This window comes from Scophthalmus maximus, chromosome 3 (genome assembly GCF_022379125.1).
Source record: "Scophthalmus maximus strain ysfricsl-2021 chromosome 3, ASM2237912v1, whole genome shotgun sequence".
Taxonomy (NCBI): Eukaryota; Metazoa; Chordata; class Actinopteri; order Pleuronectiformes; family Scophthalmidae; genus Scophthalmus; species Scophthalmus maximus.
This window is the reverse complement of record NC_061517.1, coordinates 6,767,255-6,782,500: the sequence shown is the minus strand read 5'-3', so window position 1 is coordinate 6,782,500 and position 15,246 is coordinate 6,767,255. Positions and strand designations below refer to the sequence as shown.

The 15,246-nt window shown below is 41.9% G+C and overlaps 3 protein-coding genes across 7 annotated transcripts in view; all 3 read right to left on the bottom strand.

Moving 5' to 3' along the window:
* Positions 1-1,173, bottom strand: part of ndnl2 (necdin-like 2) — a 6,519-nt gene extending 5,346 nt beyond the window's left edge. Inside the window, exons 1-2 of one of the 4 annotated variants that reach the window (XM_035644323.2) lie at positions 1,009-1,173; positions 661-703 (exon numbers count right to left, since the gene is read on the bottom strand). In XM_035644323.2, the coding sequence (XP_035500216.1) occupies positions 661-690 (30 nt within the window). In that variant the 5' untranslated portion in view covers positions 691-703; positions 1,009-1,173. Of the gene's footprint in view, positions 1-660; positions 704-932 lie in introns of all 4 variants that reach the window. The other 3 variants (XM_035644322.2, XM_035644320.2, XM_035644321.2) reach the window with 3 other exon arrangements.
* Positions 1,174-1,719: 546 nt separating this feature from the next.
* Positions 1,720-7,604, bottom strand: tafazzin (tafazzin, phospholipid-lysophospholipid transacylase). Of its 2 annotated transcripts, none has more exons than XM_035644318.2 (12): positions 7,480-7,604; positions 6,173-6,285; positions 5,841-5,993; positions 5,537-5,665; positions 5,407-5,452; positions 5,227-5,312; positions 5,052-5,132; positions 4,691-4,732; positions 4,437-4,499; positions 3,979-4,031; positions 3,602-3,679; positions 1,720-3,266 (listed from the first exon to the last, which is right to left on the bottom strand). In XM_035644318.2, the coding sequence occupies exons 3-12, from the start codon at positions 5,947-5,949 to the stop codon at positions 3,165-3,167; spliced, it is 789 nt and encodes a 262-aa protein (XP_035500211.1). In that variant the 5' UTR covers positions 5,950-5,993; positions 6,173-6,285; positions 7,480-7,604; the 3' UTR covers positions 1,720-3,164. The 2 variants fall into 2 exon arrangements, with proteins under 2 accessions (XP_035500211.1, XP_035500212.1); XM_035644319.2 differs by lacking the exon at positions 7,480-7,604 and adding an exon at positions 7,272-7,442.
* A 1,002-nt stretch (positions 7,605-8,606) lies between these two features.
* si:dkey-150i13.2 (mitochondrial carnitine/acylcarnitine carrier protein) lies at positions 8,607-14,858 on the bottom strand. The gene is made up of 9 exons (XM_035644317.2): positions 14,446-14,858; positions 12,238-12,330; positions 11,422-11,549; positions 10,325-10,415; positions 9,896-10,013; positions 9,730-9,802; positions 9,535-9,644; positions 9,231-9,352; positions 8,607-9,074 (listed from the first exon to the last, which is right to left on the bottom strand). The coding sequence occupies exons 1-9, from the start codon at positions 14,545-14,547 to the stop codon at positions 9,012-9,014; spliced, it is 900 nt and encodes a 299-aa protein (XP_035500210.2). The 5' UTR covers positions 14,548-14,858; the 3' UTR covers positions 8,607-9,011.
* Between the last annotated feature and the right edge of the window lie 388 nt (positions 14,859-15,246).

Sequence of the window (15,246 nt, the reverse complement as noted above, 5' to 3'; positions counted from 1 at the left end):
TGACAGATAATCTACTACAACCCCACTGTAATTCACAGAGAGTTTGACCCAGACAGGCCACCTGGCTCATAAAACAGATGGGGATGAGATCAGTCTCAATCAAAGGTTAATTTATAATCGTGGGATTTTTTTATTTTTTTTTTAAAAAGGCCTAATTAAAGACATCGGACAGTATAGTTTTTATTTCCATTCATCACCCTAGTCTCACATTGTTCTGAGCTGCAGTGCCAGAATAAGAGTAAAAAAAAAAACAAACACACGAAATCGGTCACAGTCAAAGATTATGTGTTGAATTCAAATGCATAGATATAACATTTCTGGTGTATTTAATTTGTGTGCTAAACTCTCACTTTTATTTGAAAAGCAGCGGGGACACATGGAAAGTCTGGAACAGCAAAAGCTGTTCGACTAATCAATACATCATTTCTGCTGAGCGTTTGTCCCCGTCAGGACGCCGTAGTTAACTATGACTCTGGTTTTTCCAGGGTTCTGATCGGTCAGATTTATTTTATCTGTAATCGAACTTCACCTGCTCTGGAGCGGCCATAGAATATGTCTGCATGAATATGAGAGCCCCTCGGCCACAGAGTGAAGTTACCGCGATAAGCTTCGTAGCGTCGAAAGTCTCTAACAGACGCATCATTATGAAAATAAACTTACTGCGGTGGACAGCCTCTTCCTCTGCGTCATGGCGACACGCTGCCTGACAGACACAAAGACATGATACCACAGTCAGGCCACATGTGACCTCCTTATGGCTATACAATATATATTTATCACAAAGTGATACAGCATTGAACCGAAGAAAAACACAGGCAAGGGACCCGGAAGTGTCCCGGGCGAACGTTAACGCTTTTAAGCTAACGTTAGCTGAGGAACCAGGCGGAGTTAGCGAACTAAAGTCTGACGGAAATACCCTTCAGCAGTTTTACCTCGGCCTCGGAAAAGTGCAGCAACACGACGGACTCAGACACCGTGTTCATCCACTCTGCCCCAACACAAACTCACCTGTCGCTTGTTTCTTGAACCGACCAATTCCCGCTACTGAGATATTTAAGTCGCCCGTTGATGACGCAGTTTTTCCCGCGCCGGCCTCTTTTGTTTTGTTTTCTAGTGTGGGGCTCTTGCTCTCTTGTAGGAGTGGCGGTGGCCCCCGCGTGCCTGTGATCCGAGGCACATGTATTTCTTCACGATTATGATGGTTTATCTGGACTGTAACTGACATTTCTGACCTGTACCTGCAGGATGTACAACACTGCTGCCTCGTGATCGCCTGATTGAATAAAAATAAAGTATACAATAAAGTCTGTACAAGTCTCATTAATAAAAAGCTTGGTTACCAAATTTTGATCATTCAAAAATTAAGTTGATTATTTATTTTGGCTGTATATTTGTCGGTCTCTTTGTGGCCACTTTGCATGTATTTTTACTTTCTGTCTCATTGATATTTCCAGTCATTACAAATCTGTGACTATTTTGCAACTAATATTACTTGAATAAGATATAATCATTCATATGAATGAAAAAATGTATTCCTATATATGTGTTTGTTAAGTTGAAGATCATACGTTGACTTTGTTGTACAAAATTTTATGTAATTTCCATGATTTCATAGTTCAAATATTTGATCAGCTGGAAGTTGAAAGATGACGGTTCAGTCTCATATGAGCCAGTGAACACAGACCAACAGGGTGACCCCCAATCAAATGGACTGCACTGTTTAAATGTAAAAAAGTCAATTATTTTATTGACATTCACATATAGTAGGAAAGAGTGGCAATCACAGTAAGTAATAATAATAATAGTAATAATAATAAATTTTATTTATAGAGAAAACATCACTTAGCCCTTGCCTTTTCTCCTTTATAAAAGACACCGATCTCTGTGATAAAACGAGTTATATACATCTGCGATGAGTTGAAAGGATCAACAGAAAACCTTACATTTTCCAAGTGTCGGAAAAGGAAATTATCGACAATATTAAGAAATAACTTGAACTTGATTTGAATGTACAATTGAGGAACTAGAGATTTACAGAGAGAGAGCAGGGAACATGGTGATGTTAGGGAGAGTATGACTGGGCAGGTGACCGATTTAAAGCTGAAAAATAAATTAATGAAAAAACTATACCGGTACAGTTACATCGTCATATCCAAACAATCATCGACTCTGCATGTGTCGTTCTGGCATTTGACTTCCTGATTACCTTCATAAGATTATAGATGATAAATTACCACTCCATGTGTACATGCACGGATGAAAAAAAATGCATACTAATATTTAGTATTTGAACAAACAGCAGCTTTGTGTAAAGTTGTCCAAAAATTGGGAAACAGGTTAATTCAAACCGAACACCAGACAAACGTTAGCATCGGAAAATTCTGCAAAAGCCCTGAATTATGTTCACTATCTGATATTTATTCATTTTTTTATTTTACATCAAATTCCAACATTCTTAAACTTTATCTACATTATGTGCTTATGGCAAAAATGTAATTTTCCTTCTGTGGTTACTGCCCTATAAGGTAGTTTTTATTTGTGATCGTAGAGTCTGCATTTCTGTATTGAAATCACCTTTGTAAGCAGGAGGAATTCACTAGAAATGATGCCTTCATGTCATCCAGTGTCACTGTAATTTCACTCACTGAGATCAGCCTCACTGTTTACTGTTCACTCTCTAGCTGTATCAGAGCAGGACTCGAACCGCTGGAGCTTCGCTAAACTGACAAAATACAGGAAGGCTTTTATTGTGAAGCAGCCACAGGAAATGTAACATACCGTATTTGTCACAGGGGTTGGCACTGACTGCAATCAAAATCAAAAATGCATTATCCGTCTTTCTGGATGTTTTTTTTAAATACTACAGGGAGTATTGGAACTGGTTGGAGCAGCAAGTGACCAGCTCCTTCCACTGTTGCTTGGTGTGTGGAGCATGAAAACAGATCATAGCTGATCGTGACTTCTGCTTCATTAATACATTGTGAGTTTGTCTAACTCTAGTGCAAACTGATGCACAACTTCCTTTTCTGACAAAGCAGCTGCTCACTGATTTGTTTTGGGACCAATAGTGTTAAACCACACATGCTCTGATCACCACTGGGTAGAGGTTCGTCGGTGTGGTTGGCTGTGAGGGGCAGAGCAGGTTAAAGCAGCATGGCTGGGACTCAGGATCTGGTGTGTATCTGCCCATGGAGGGCCTCAGCCTGGGCTTTCAAGCTCCGTAACTCCCCCTGCACGAAATCAGTCACGGTCTTCCTCATTTCCAACTGAAAGGAAAGTTTAGAGAAAGAAGTGTTTCCAAAATAGATTAATTCTCTGCTCATATGGCACTAACCATCGACGTCGACGGCAGATAAAACCATTAGTCGAATCAATTGATCCAAATAAAATTCATTGGAAACTCTCTTGAAAGTAGACGAAACAATCAATAAAGAAAATATTCAGCATTAGAAAATTGACAGTTTTTTGTCCGACAAATTATAGAATAATGTATTCTCAGAAATCTGTTGTAAAGATACCGAGTACCTAAAATAACCTTCTATTCCAAGGTAACACAATAAAGTATAGCATTGTGTACTTGTGAAATCCATTCTGCCCTCACCTGGCTCTTGTTTTCGGCTCGCAGGGATTCCACGAGGTCTTTAACACTGAACGGTTGCCCCACCAGGACAGTGATTTTCTGAAAGTAAAGCACCAGTTTCAGCTGCAGTCACTCACGTGTGACAGAGCCATGATACGCGAGGTGTGAACATATGGTTCCCACTGGGGATGTTCATAATTAACTGTTTAACAACAAACAGACAATAGGAATTTTGACAGTAATATCTGTTAAATAGCTCAATATATATGTATAAGTGTATAACAGAACTCATATTTTTAAGGGGGTGATTATTGCTTAAAGCAATAGCGTAAAACACAACTTTTATGTCATTATGAAACTGTGGCAGGACAAATTAGACCATGGCCGCTTGTTCCCACCTTGCCAGTCCGAGGAATGTAGGGCTTCACATTGGGCAGAACATCACTCAGACCTGAGAAGCAGAACAGGAAAATGATATGGTTTTCATATGAAGTCATCAATGTTCCCCTCAGCACGTATATCTATGATTTTTAAGACTGGTGATCTTTAATCTATATACTGTATATTATTATCTGTATTTTTCTTTACGTTAACAAAAGGCCAAAACCAATAATGTGTCAGTACCATCAATACGCTCTGATTTCTCTACTGTCTGTGGCTCTCTGCTCCAAGCACACTGGTTCCTACTGCAGATGAAAATCTTAAATCAACAGCTCACAAATTCGGGGAAAAAACATAATTTAAAAAAAAAACACTTTCACTTTTGGGAGCGGTCACATTAGCCATCTTTATTTATCGTCACTCATCATATGTGTGGCAAATATGATCAATGATAGTGCGGCGCTGGGTTACTCACCCACATGCCAAAGCGGCAAGATAATGGGATTGAGGGAGCACTCTGCTATCAACCGACCCACACCTACAACACAAATCAGAAAATTCATCTCACTGAGCATCGGAAACAGAATCACTGACATGTAGTCACACCCCAGTCAACACAGCTCAGCAAGTGACAAGGGTTCATAAACAGGACTATATAGGCAAGTAATCCTCTACATTCATCTTTCCAGTCTATTCTGACTATATGACAGAAACATGAACTGCGCTCACCCCATTTTAATCGTATGTATTCTTCAGTCATGTTGACCTTGCCTGTTAAATGAGGAACAAGATAGGGTTAGGGTGATTAAGTGCTTATTTTTCACTACGATAAAAAACAAAATCAAAAACATAACAACAGTTGATGCAGACACCAACATATATTGGCCAAAATTATTTAAATTGGCAATGATTCCTAAGATGTTGTTATCAAACCCTTAGATTAATCAACAGAGATTAAACAGAGCAACACTGATGAGTTTTAAAACTTAAATGTAATGGTGTGGATGTAGCCTGAGACAGATGTTAAAACCAGGCGTGAACTGGGTCTAAAAGGACAAGAGTGAAGCTGTGAGCAGGAATGTTAACATACCCTCTGGAAAAATGTGCACCCATTCTCCTCCGTTCAGTTTCTCCAGAATGAAATCCATACCTTTCTGGTAGACACCGTCGCCTGAAGAAGACACACAATGTAAATGGCTCGTGCACAACAGACAGTAAGGCTAAGTTGGGGGGAGGATAATAAAAACATTTACAGCGACACTCACCTCTGCAGACGGGAACGCACTTTCCACGGCTAAAGAATCTGGAGTGCAGCTCCCTGGTGAAGCAGATGTCGGATGCTGCCGGGGTCCTGTCCGGTCAGTCACAGGTTCTTACTCCGTATTCAAATAAACAAACATTTTCTACAAAATGTGTGTACGCAGCATACAAACGGCCAAACTCACCACCGCATCTTGTTGAAGTTCCACAGCTGTCTGAGCTTTAGCACACCTGTCACCAAACAGACACTATTATTTCAGACGGCTACTGTTTCTGAAAGGACCGTGTGATGTCAAACTGTGCGTCTGTCCTTACCCCAGATGTGTGGGTCATCCATGCACGACTGGTGATTGGACAGAGTGAGGAGGGGTGTTTCAGAGGGTCTCTGGTCGATCAGGTTCATCAGAACCTCAGGGTTGTGGACCGTCAAACAGTTCATGTACTCTGAAGATGCAGAGATTTGAAGGTGGAATGAAAAAACAGAAAGCAGTGAGCAGAGGAAATGCCTGAATACCTGTGCTAGAAAGTGAGCATATCCCTGCAGATAATTTGATTTGTAATGTGTTGGTATTTTTAGATGTGCATGTATATATAAATTTACATATATACTCCAACTTACTGGTCCAGAAGTAGGAATAGGAGCCCACCATGCCCATGATCAGGGAGCCGGAGATCCTCCATGCAAGAGCAGGGCATTGTGGGAACGGCCATCTGACCTCCAGGGGCATCACGGCTCTCCACAGACACTACATCCACACACGCACACGTCAACCTAACACAACACAAACAGAACGACAAACAGCCAGAGGAAAACTTAACACAGACTGCCATGTTTTTCGCTAAGGATATGCAAGATAATTTCTTATGTGTCTGGGAGTGCATAAAAAGGTATAAATAATGATATCAAAGCCAAAAATGATCTGAATAGTCTGAGTCTGCTCTGTCACTTACTAGTTTAGTTAACAGCAGAGCAGAAAACTTTCCCTGCAGTTTTTTTCTCTTCTGGTTCTCCACACACTCCACAGCAGTGAATGGTGCGTCATCAGCCTCGGTACCTGACAGCGCTGCAACATGCACGTCACGTCACATGAGTCTCGGGACAGACATGGAAAAGGTTGGCTGCCCCTCCTCCTCCTACACGTGGGCAAAACTCTCAGACTGAAAGTGACACAAGTCATATTCTCTTTGTTCTTTTTGTTTCTTTATTTTTTTATAATATTATTTTTTGCATTTATTCTTGTTTGTGTCTTTATTGTTGTTCTTTGTGTCTGCATTTACTTATTGCGTCTCTTTAAAGTCTTTCTTTGCAACAATTTTTGTCCTTTTTTATGTCAACTTTACTTAATTTATCCCCTTTTTGTCATTTACGAAGTATATTTTTGTAATTTTTTCATTTGTTGGTGCTTGTTTTACCTGTCTACTTGTTCGGTCTCTCTCTCTGTGTGTTTTTGATCAGACTGTCTTTCCAACAAGAAATATAATCTGTAACTTTGTACAGAGGCTCCGGTCCAGGGGCCCCCTCACCACTCGGGCCCCTGGACCTGTACCAAATAATAACACTGTGTATTACATGTGCAGATTCTTTTCCTGATTTATTGTTGGTGAAGTGAAAGAAAACTGTTGAAAAATGAAATGGGCCCATTGAATTATTGAGATTTGTTTTACTGACAAAACCCTAAAAGACAGGTCAGTTGTTTTTTTTCCAACATCCACATCTGAGGATCTGGACCAGGAACATGTTGGTTGTCGTGTTTGCTTCAAAATCTGACTCTTCGCCGTGTTTGCTGGATGAATCAATGAATGTAACTGTGCTGAAGAACGTTCTCGAACTTTTCACAGCTTATGTAATGTTTTCATAAGAGTCGGAGGTCAAGATAATCAGGCTGACGCCACACCGGCTAGCGGGCGTTAGCCTGCTGCTAGCCACAGTCAACTCAGCTCGGAGAAGACGATTCACGTTCAACGTGAAACATTAAACAAACTATGAACAAAAGTCACAAACAGGTGAAAGCAGCTGCTTTGACGCTTCGCAGTAGCGGCACCAACTCACTCATTCGAGTTGTCTGGCTGCAGCTTGGTCTCTGTAGTCGAGGCGAATTGGCGAGCAAACGGCTCGTTACACACTCGAACACACACGTTTACTCACTCACACGCGCACACAACAGGAAGTGTAGTTCTGCGAGAACTCGTGTTACACATGTCAACACGTCAACAGCTGAAGAAAACATCACACAACCACATGTTTAGCTCAACTTCACCTTTCTGCTGATGACACCCCTGACGGCCACCGACACCGGAACTGAAAGCCTCGCACGGCATTGTGGGTAAGGTAGTCTTCAGGTAAAAGCGGGGTTTTTTTCTTCCAATTTCATAATCATTTTTTATGACGTTTTTGCACGCGGCGAGCCCGCAGATATATATATATATATATATATATATATATATATATATATATATATATATATATATATATATATATATATATATATATATATGTGTGTGTGTGTGTGTGTGTGTGTGTGTGTGTGTGTGTGTGGGCGAGCCTCCTGATTGCTCCTCATTTTATTCCGTTTATTCGTCGTGTTGTTGAGAAATGTGGAATAATGGCTGTGAAGTAGGTCAAAGGCGAAGCGCCTCTAAAATCCAATGCTGTCACCTTCTGAGTTTCCCTTTGAGGGGAATCAACCTGGAATTAATTAAAAAAATTCATCTGAAGACTGGGCCAAAGTTAAAGTTGAAAACAATAGGGTACACGCACATACAATTAATTAGAGCAATGCTTTTGCTAAACCTATGATGACTAGAGTGATCAAATGTACTTTCTGTTTTCATAATTATTCTTATCACTATTATTTTCATTATTATTGCTAATAAATATTATATGAGGCTGTAGTAAATCATATAATTTTTTTCCCCCTAAAAGGTATTTATTTGAAAAGTAGGTGAAGTCGGCTTCACGTACGATCAAGTGTTGGAGTTCAGGTCGCTGTGGCAACTGATTTAATGTTTTGAAAAAACATTCACAGCGACATCCAATAATATTAGATGACATGAGGTGAAAAATATTAACACAATGGGCAAGACTGGATATATTTGTCGAAGTGTGTAATTAGTTAATTTGTGCCACATTATGGCATTGGTAAATCAGGGCCGGTTTGACCCACCAGGGGGCAGGGGAGTGCTCAAAAAGATTTTCCTAGCACTGAAAAACCCATTACTAGGTATTTATGTTTATCAAGGTCTAAAGAGCTCCTTGATTTGTTCTTTTTGTGCTTTAGTGGGGAACATTATTATAAATTACCACCCAGACAACCTGTGGCTCCAGGGCAGTTACCCACTTTGCCCAGTTGGTGATCCAGCCGTGGGTGAACACAGTGAACCCACCTTTATTCAAACATTTTATTCACAAAGTTTATAAAACTTCTCTGTGCCTGAGCACAGTCGAAACAGAAACAGATTTGTTAAGATGTAAAAGATCTTTTACAAACATCATAAATAGTTTGAAACATTTCAAAAGTTAGAAAAGTCCTCAGAGCCCTCTCAGAAAACTTAAAACAAAAACACTCCAAATTATACATTCATAAATGTGCGTATACATGAAACCACTGCTCACAGAAAGTGAGCATAAAGTCGTGGCTGCAGAGAACGGCAATTAAAATATTGCATTTGTAAAATTAAATGTAAAAATACATTTAAGAGTACAACATTTCTTCACATTTCACCATCCAGAAATGTACAAGGAAAGAGATATAACTCAGGAGAGGCTGGTCCTGACTCGAGCTGGTTTATTTCACCAACTTGGTGCGAGCACGTTTAAGCCTTTTAGTGCAAACTCGAACCCCAAAAAACAGGCCTGGGAGAAACAGAGAGGAAGGAAAGAATTAAGGATTTCAGTAAAGGAATTGAAGGCAGATTATGGTGTTGGCCTGTCGTTTTCAGACAGAACAGGAGCCGATATACAAGAGTGGAATGAGAGTGGAATAACAATATGAGAGAGGTTCAGTGTTACCGCGTTTGCAGGGAAGGCTCGCAGGAAGACGGCGTTAAATCCCTTATAGAGGGCTTTGGGTCCTTCTTCGCGAAGCAGCGTTCTCAGGACGTCGACTAGACCTCTGTACTTCCCGTCTGCAGCTACACACACACACACACACACACACACACGTTATTGGAGAGTGAACCTCCTTGTCATAATTGTACGATACGATGGATGTGATTAGCAAAAAATAACAAACACAACACGACACATGAACTAAGGCAGCAGTTTTTAAATGCAGTGCGCAACACAGGCGGTTTGAATACATCTGGCCACAAACCTGTCTGGAAGTTGGATTTGAGGACATCTGGAGGAAGAGCGATCGTCCAGTTCAATATCCCTGCAACACCACCAGCCAGGAGGATGTTGGCAGTGCTGAGCTGAGAAACACTAAACACAAGAAAGCGGTGAAGTCAAGATGAGGTTCACAAAGGGTTCGAAAGGTCTTTGCAAACGGTAACCATGGTTACCGCACCTTTGGCCCTCAGGTGTCAGGAAGCGTTTGAGGTATTCGTATGTCAGGAAGTAGAGGCCATTAGAAGGCACATCTAAGAGACGGACAGAAGAAAACAAGCAAGGCTGTAAATCAATGCTGCCCTTTGGATTCAACTATCGCACCAATAAACAAAGTGTAGGTGTACCTCTGATGAGAGTGAGCAATGTCCCTTTGTAGACACTGCGGATCCCCTGCTCCTTATAGAGCCTGACCGCACAGTCAAGTGGACCCGCATACCTTGACCCGCCGCCGCTCGCCTGCACCTGGAACAGAGCCATTTCAGGACTTTTAGTTAAAACTGCAGATGACTCCAAGTTTTTCTTCGGAAAATGGTTGATGCTGCATCCGAAAACGACGCACACAGGCTACGTCCACACTAATTAAAATGATCTCCATTCACCGCTGGTAGTCAGGTTGTGATTGATAAGCACCAATCAAGAAGAGAACTTCATTGTAAACTGCGTCATCGTTTGCAGTCGTCTACATTTCAGTCCGTGCAGATAAAAAGGAGCGTGCCTTTGTTTGCCACTGAGCTCGCCTCTTTTCACCCCCAATCCCCCATGATGCACCTCACCTGCAGTAAACATTTGATCCTCTCTCCTGGAGCCACAATCACTGTAGTGAAGACCCCTGCCAGACATCCAGACAGGAATATTTGAGTGTGCCTGAATAGAATAGAATAGAATAGAATAGAATAGAATAGAATAGAATAGAATAGAATAGAATAGAATCACAGGTGATTATTCTGTGTGGACTAATGAGATTTCTTCGTATTGAGTCCAAACAAAACACACAATACAATCACAACAGAACAATGGCACCAGGCAGCAGTAAAATACAATATACTTATTACTTACACAAAAGGCAGAACGTTCTTCAGAAAGGACCCTGACCTACCAACTCCAAGTTGTCGGCGAGTGTCAATAAAACTTCTATCCGTACCAGCCTTGGGTTAGTGATGTCTCAGTCGCCACGTGTGCCCCCTCTCCCAACTGATCAACACTGACATATTGTCCTATCAGCTCCAAAAGTTAATCATCTAAAGATACCCTCCCGAGCAATATTTCCACCGAGTTTGGTGAAAGTCCGTCCATGCATTTTTTGATATTGTGTACACACACAAACATACACATAGACAGATGGGTGAAAACAGAACCCTGCCCCCAGCTATGTCGGTTAACATTGCCTGATTGGGGTATACTGTATACAGTTCACGTGCAGGGTATGCATCGCTCATCTGATGCTTTTCATTATGAGTTAGATTTCTTCAACTTTTCTGCTGGAAATCTTCTTCCCCAAATGCAGGGAGGGAAACTGCTTCTTTCCAGGAAATCATAACAGGAAACAAATGTACATGGAGCGTCGCCAGGGAGGGGGAGGAGCGAGGAGGCGCCGCTGCAGCTGTGAGTGTATGTGCTTTTGAGAAACCGCCAGGACTGAGGCAGGAGACAGACGCAGTCAGCACGTGTGCCCCTGCTTCATGCTGTACATTTATAGATCGAGAGGCAGATGGGGTCAGAGAGAAAGGAGCTACCAACGGGGTTGGTGGGAGGTGGCAGGGTAACATGAGGGAAGGGGTGTAGAGGGGGTGTGTTGCTCCAGATAAGCGGGGGAGGGAACAGATGGATGGTTAAATATAGAGCTTGTAGTTAAACGTGTGATTTCACTAACGTTAGAGGTTTGCCAGGATCCGTCTGCTGGAGCTGTTTCCCCAGACCGAAGCCAAAGAAACTGATGGCCATCATCGGAGCCACGCCCGCCAGGGGAGCCCCCATACCTTTATAGAGGCCGAGGATACCCTGGACAAACACACAAATCATTTTAATGTAAACACATGGGAGGACAGTCTTTACCTGTTTCCTATACGAGTTATCATCATTTTAAATTGGGTGAGAAATTGAGAGAAAGTGTGTTTCCGTCAAAATGCTTTTAAGCACATTTTCAATTTGTGCAAGAAAGTGCTCAACGGCAGAAACTGTCGAAATAATGAAAAAAAACCTTTTTGAGAGTCAATAAGAACAAAATGAGACAAAGTGGTGGCAACAGAAACAGACTTGCTCAATAAAAGATGACAGATTGAACAGGAAACGTGACTTAAACGTCACTTCAAGTGAAGAGACGCAAAAATGACGATCTGTTTGAACAAGGGGCTGTGACACGACACCAACAGACATGTCGTGTGACCTTCCTGAAGTACGTCACACCAACATACATGACCTTCATGTCATGTTTCCATGTTTCAGTGGCTTAATGAGAATTGGCTTTATTGACAGAAAAACCAACTCATATTATTCACATGAAAATAGATTTACATATTCTTTTGCCGATTTTCTGGAAAATCTGGAAAATAAAGTTTGTGCTAAAGTTAAATGGAAAGTTCTGTGTGTGTGTGTGTGTGTGTGTGTGTGTGTGTGTGTGTGTGTGTGTGCGTGTGTGTGTTTGTGCGTGTGTGTGTTTGTGTGTGTGTGTGTTTGTGTGTGTGTTCACCTCTTTGGATATGGTCTTGCGGAAGCAGTCATATGTTCCTGTGTAGAAAACATTCTGAGAGCAGGAGGCTTTGGGCTGCGTCTGTAGCCTAACCTGCAGAACACATACACACGCACATAAACGCACACACACGCACACATTCAAAAACATACACAAAAACACACACACACACACAACACAAAACTCTCCTTGTTAGAACACTGAAATGAAGCTCAGACTAACCCAAATCCCAACCCCAATTCTCACTTGATGTTTATACATTATGTTCCCTTTGCTCTTTTTTAAAGGACATTACATTGACTTGCGTTCACTTCCTGGAGACTTCCTGGAGACTAATCTTAACAAACCCAATCTTTAAGCGCTGACATACACGTCTGACTGGAGGATTATAAGATAAGGTAAACACCCATCAACGCCTGCGGGTCAGGATTGCCGATAAACAAACTGTCTGACAGTTACTGTGAGAATCACAAATGACTTGTTCCAAGTTTTGCCGTCGGTGCTGCATCTGCTGACATAAAATACACAATGAACAGCAGTAACAAAGGTTCAACGTGTAATGCACAACCTGAAACATTGATGTAATGTATAGTAATGCTGGTTACATTCAACAGTTAATGCTGTTAACACCAAGTGATCAGAAAATTTATTTATAGTCCTTTTTTTCAGATTCTTCTGTAGTTTCCTGGAGAGAACGTTGTGCTGTGCATCTCGTTGTGGGCAAAATGGATAATGGAAACTTTACTCCTCATATTTGTTGAATTGAAAATTCTGCCTGTAGCTACGTTGCACAGATTCATAAAGAAATATGCGCCATTGCTCGCTGCCAGTGAGAGAACCGGACGATAGCCAGTGTACCTCCTGTTGGACAAATGATGCGGAAAAGTTTAGCAATGAACAGAAAGCTGTCTTCACCTCCAACCGCAACTCTCACCGCTCATCTTTGCTGTTGTGAGTCTGATAAGTTAATCTGTTCGTATTCACCTGTCATGTGATGTCACCAGACCCTCTGACCCATTTACGTTAAGATTATATGGATTGTTAAGAATTAAGAAGATTCTGCTCTGTGTCCTGCTCACAGACATTTCAGCAGGGCAGGTGGACTTGAACCTGCGGCCTCTTTACCAAACCCTTTATCATAAAATAAAAGACACTGTCGGTCAACAGAAATTCCGCTCGCGCTCATTAGTTACATATCAGTTATATAGTTGTAATGTCTTTGGGGTTTTGGACAGTTGGCCAGACGACAGTTTACTCTTGGAATACGAAGCAGGTGTTTGTCACAATTTTGTGACCGTTCTCAGCCAAAGCAACTTGTTGATTAGTCAAGAAAATAATCGGCAGATGATAAAAATCATTTCATGTCAAACCTCAGAGATGTTCAAACATGTAAAAGCTCTGTGGGGTCTCATACCTAGTGACCTTTAACTTTCTTGAGCCCGACCGATTCATCAGGATGCCGATAAACATCGGCAGATATGAGCCTTTCAAAGACATATCGGTATATGTGCTCATGTTTTTTTTCCAATATGCGCCGATATGGCGACTTTTGTTTGTACAGATAGAATTCAGAAAAGATAAATAAAGAACATTTGACATATTCTGCAAACACCACTTTGTCATATGGCGTTGCAATGTTTTTAATTGTTTTTCGTGGTGTGCTGTAAATTCTGACTGTTACAGAACATTTCTCAAGGAAAAGTAGAAATGCAACAGATCTGCTGGTTACAGCTTCTCAAATGTTACCAATGAATGCCTTTCTTTGTCATTTTGTAACACCAAATTCAACATCAACATACAATATTACAGGTTTTGGTTTTGGATAGACATTTGAACACATCACCTTGGGACTATGGGAACTTCTGATGTGCATTTGCTCACCATTACTTGACACTCTGTAGACAACCAGCCCTGCTCTTTTCTAAGAAAGCAGCTTAATCTACTACATCTTTCACTGTCTGACTAGGCTTTGTTGACACGTTAAGCTGATTTGTCAGTAATCCCGCTCAACACATATGGGCTACATCTGATCACTGACTTTTCCCCTGGTGAACCAAACAGAACCTATAAGAACTGTTCTAAAAAAAAAAACCGGATGACACTATGATAATAGAAGGGTTTGCTTTATTTGATCAGCCTATAATGAAACTTGTGTCCTCGCAGCCTTTCTAAACCAGGGGTCGGTCGGTCGGTCGGTCGGTCAGTCACCTTGATGGTGTCCAGCGGGTGTCCGGCCAGCAGCAGACACGCTCCCCCGACTCCCCCAGCCACGAAGTTCTTGAGCGGAGAAACTCTTGGCTCTTTCCCCATCCTCTCCGCGCATGGCCCGAGCAGACAGCCGAGCCGCAGAACCAACTCGCCCCGTTACAAGGCAACTCCGCCGCTGAGCCCGTCTCACACAAGAGTGTGACGGACACATCAGCTGTCTGCCTTCCTGCCTGCCTGTCTCTCTGCTGCCACGTACAGACCCACTCTGGACTTTGCCGTCACATTAGTGAGTGCAGCTGCAAACACTCACTGACATTCACTCAACAAACTTTAACTTCTTATAAAACTCATGTTCGATTTCTTCGTGCAGGTTTGAGGACACTTTCCCTATAAGTCTAATACCCCGTGTGTGTGTGTGTGTGTCTGTTTGTGTGTGTGTGTTGAGTGGCGTCCACCCTCTCCAGCGTGGAAACAGCGACATCTGGCGGTGACACGTTGAAAGCGCTGGAGGAGGATAAAGGAGCATTGCTGCTTGTTCATCTTTAAAAAACAAAACAAAAGGCCAATGTGGACAAAAATCTTTTTCCCCTGGGAGACAACACCGACTGGAGCTGATGGACACGGGCACTGGAGCTTGTTGGCCAAGTCAGACATGTAACTTGATGAATAACGAACATGAAATAAAAATATGGAGGTATACAGAGCAGGTAGAGGAGGTGTATTATTAAAGGCCTTTATATAGTCAGGATGATGGCCGCCTCCAAACTCACCCAGTCCCACCCAGTCAGGGCCGAAACAGCA

What these genes read in the sequence shown, in the direction of transcription:
- tafazzin (XM_035644318.2), bottom strand. Translation starts at nt 5,949, where the DNA reads ATGCCCCTGGAGGTCAGATGGCCGTTCCCACAATGCCCTGCTCTTGCA. An exon ending in ATACATACGATTAAAATGGG is followed by an intron (nt 4,500 to 4,690) that starts GTGAGCGCAGTT and finishes TTTGTGTTGTAG; the next exon opens with GTGTGGGTCGGTTGATAGCA. An exon ending in ACATTCCTCGGACTGGCAAG is followed by an intron (nt 3,680 to 3,978) that starts GTGGGAACAAGC and finishes CTTTACTTTCAG; the next exon opens with AAAATCACTGTCCTGGTGGG.
- si:dkey-150i13.2 (XM_035644317.2), bottom strand. Translation starts at nt 14,547, where the DNA reads ATGGGGAAAGAGCCAAGAGTTTCTCCGCTCAAGAACTTCGTGGCTGGG. An exon ending in GCAAGACCATATCCAAAGAG is followed by an intron (nt 11,550 to 12,237) that starts GTGAACACACAC and finishes GTGTTTGTCCAG; the next exon opens with GGTATCCTCGGCCTCTATAA. An exon ending in GATCCTGGCAAACCTCTAAC is followed by an intron (nt 10,416 to 11,421) that starts GTTAGTGAAATC and finishes TATTCTATTCAG; the next exon opens with GCACACTCAAATATTCCTGT.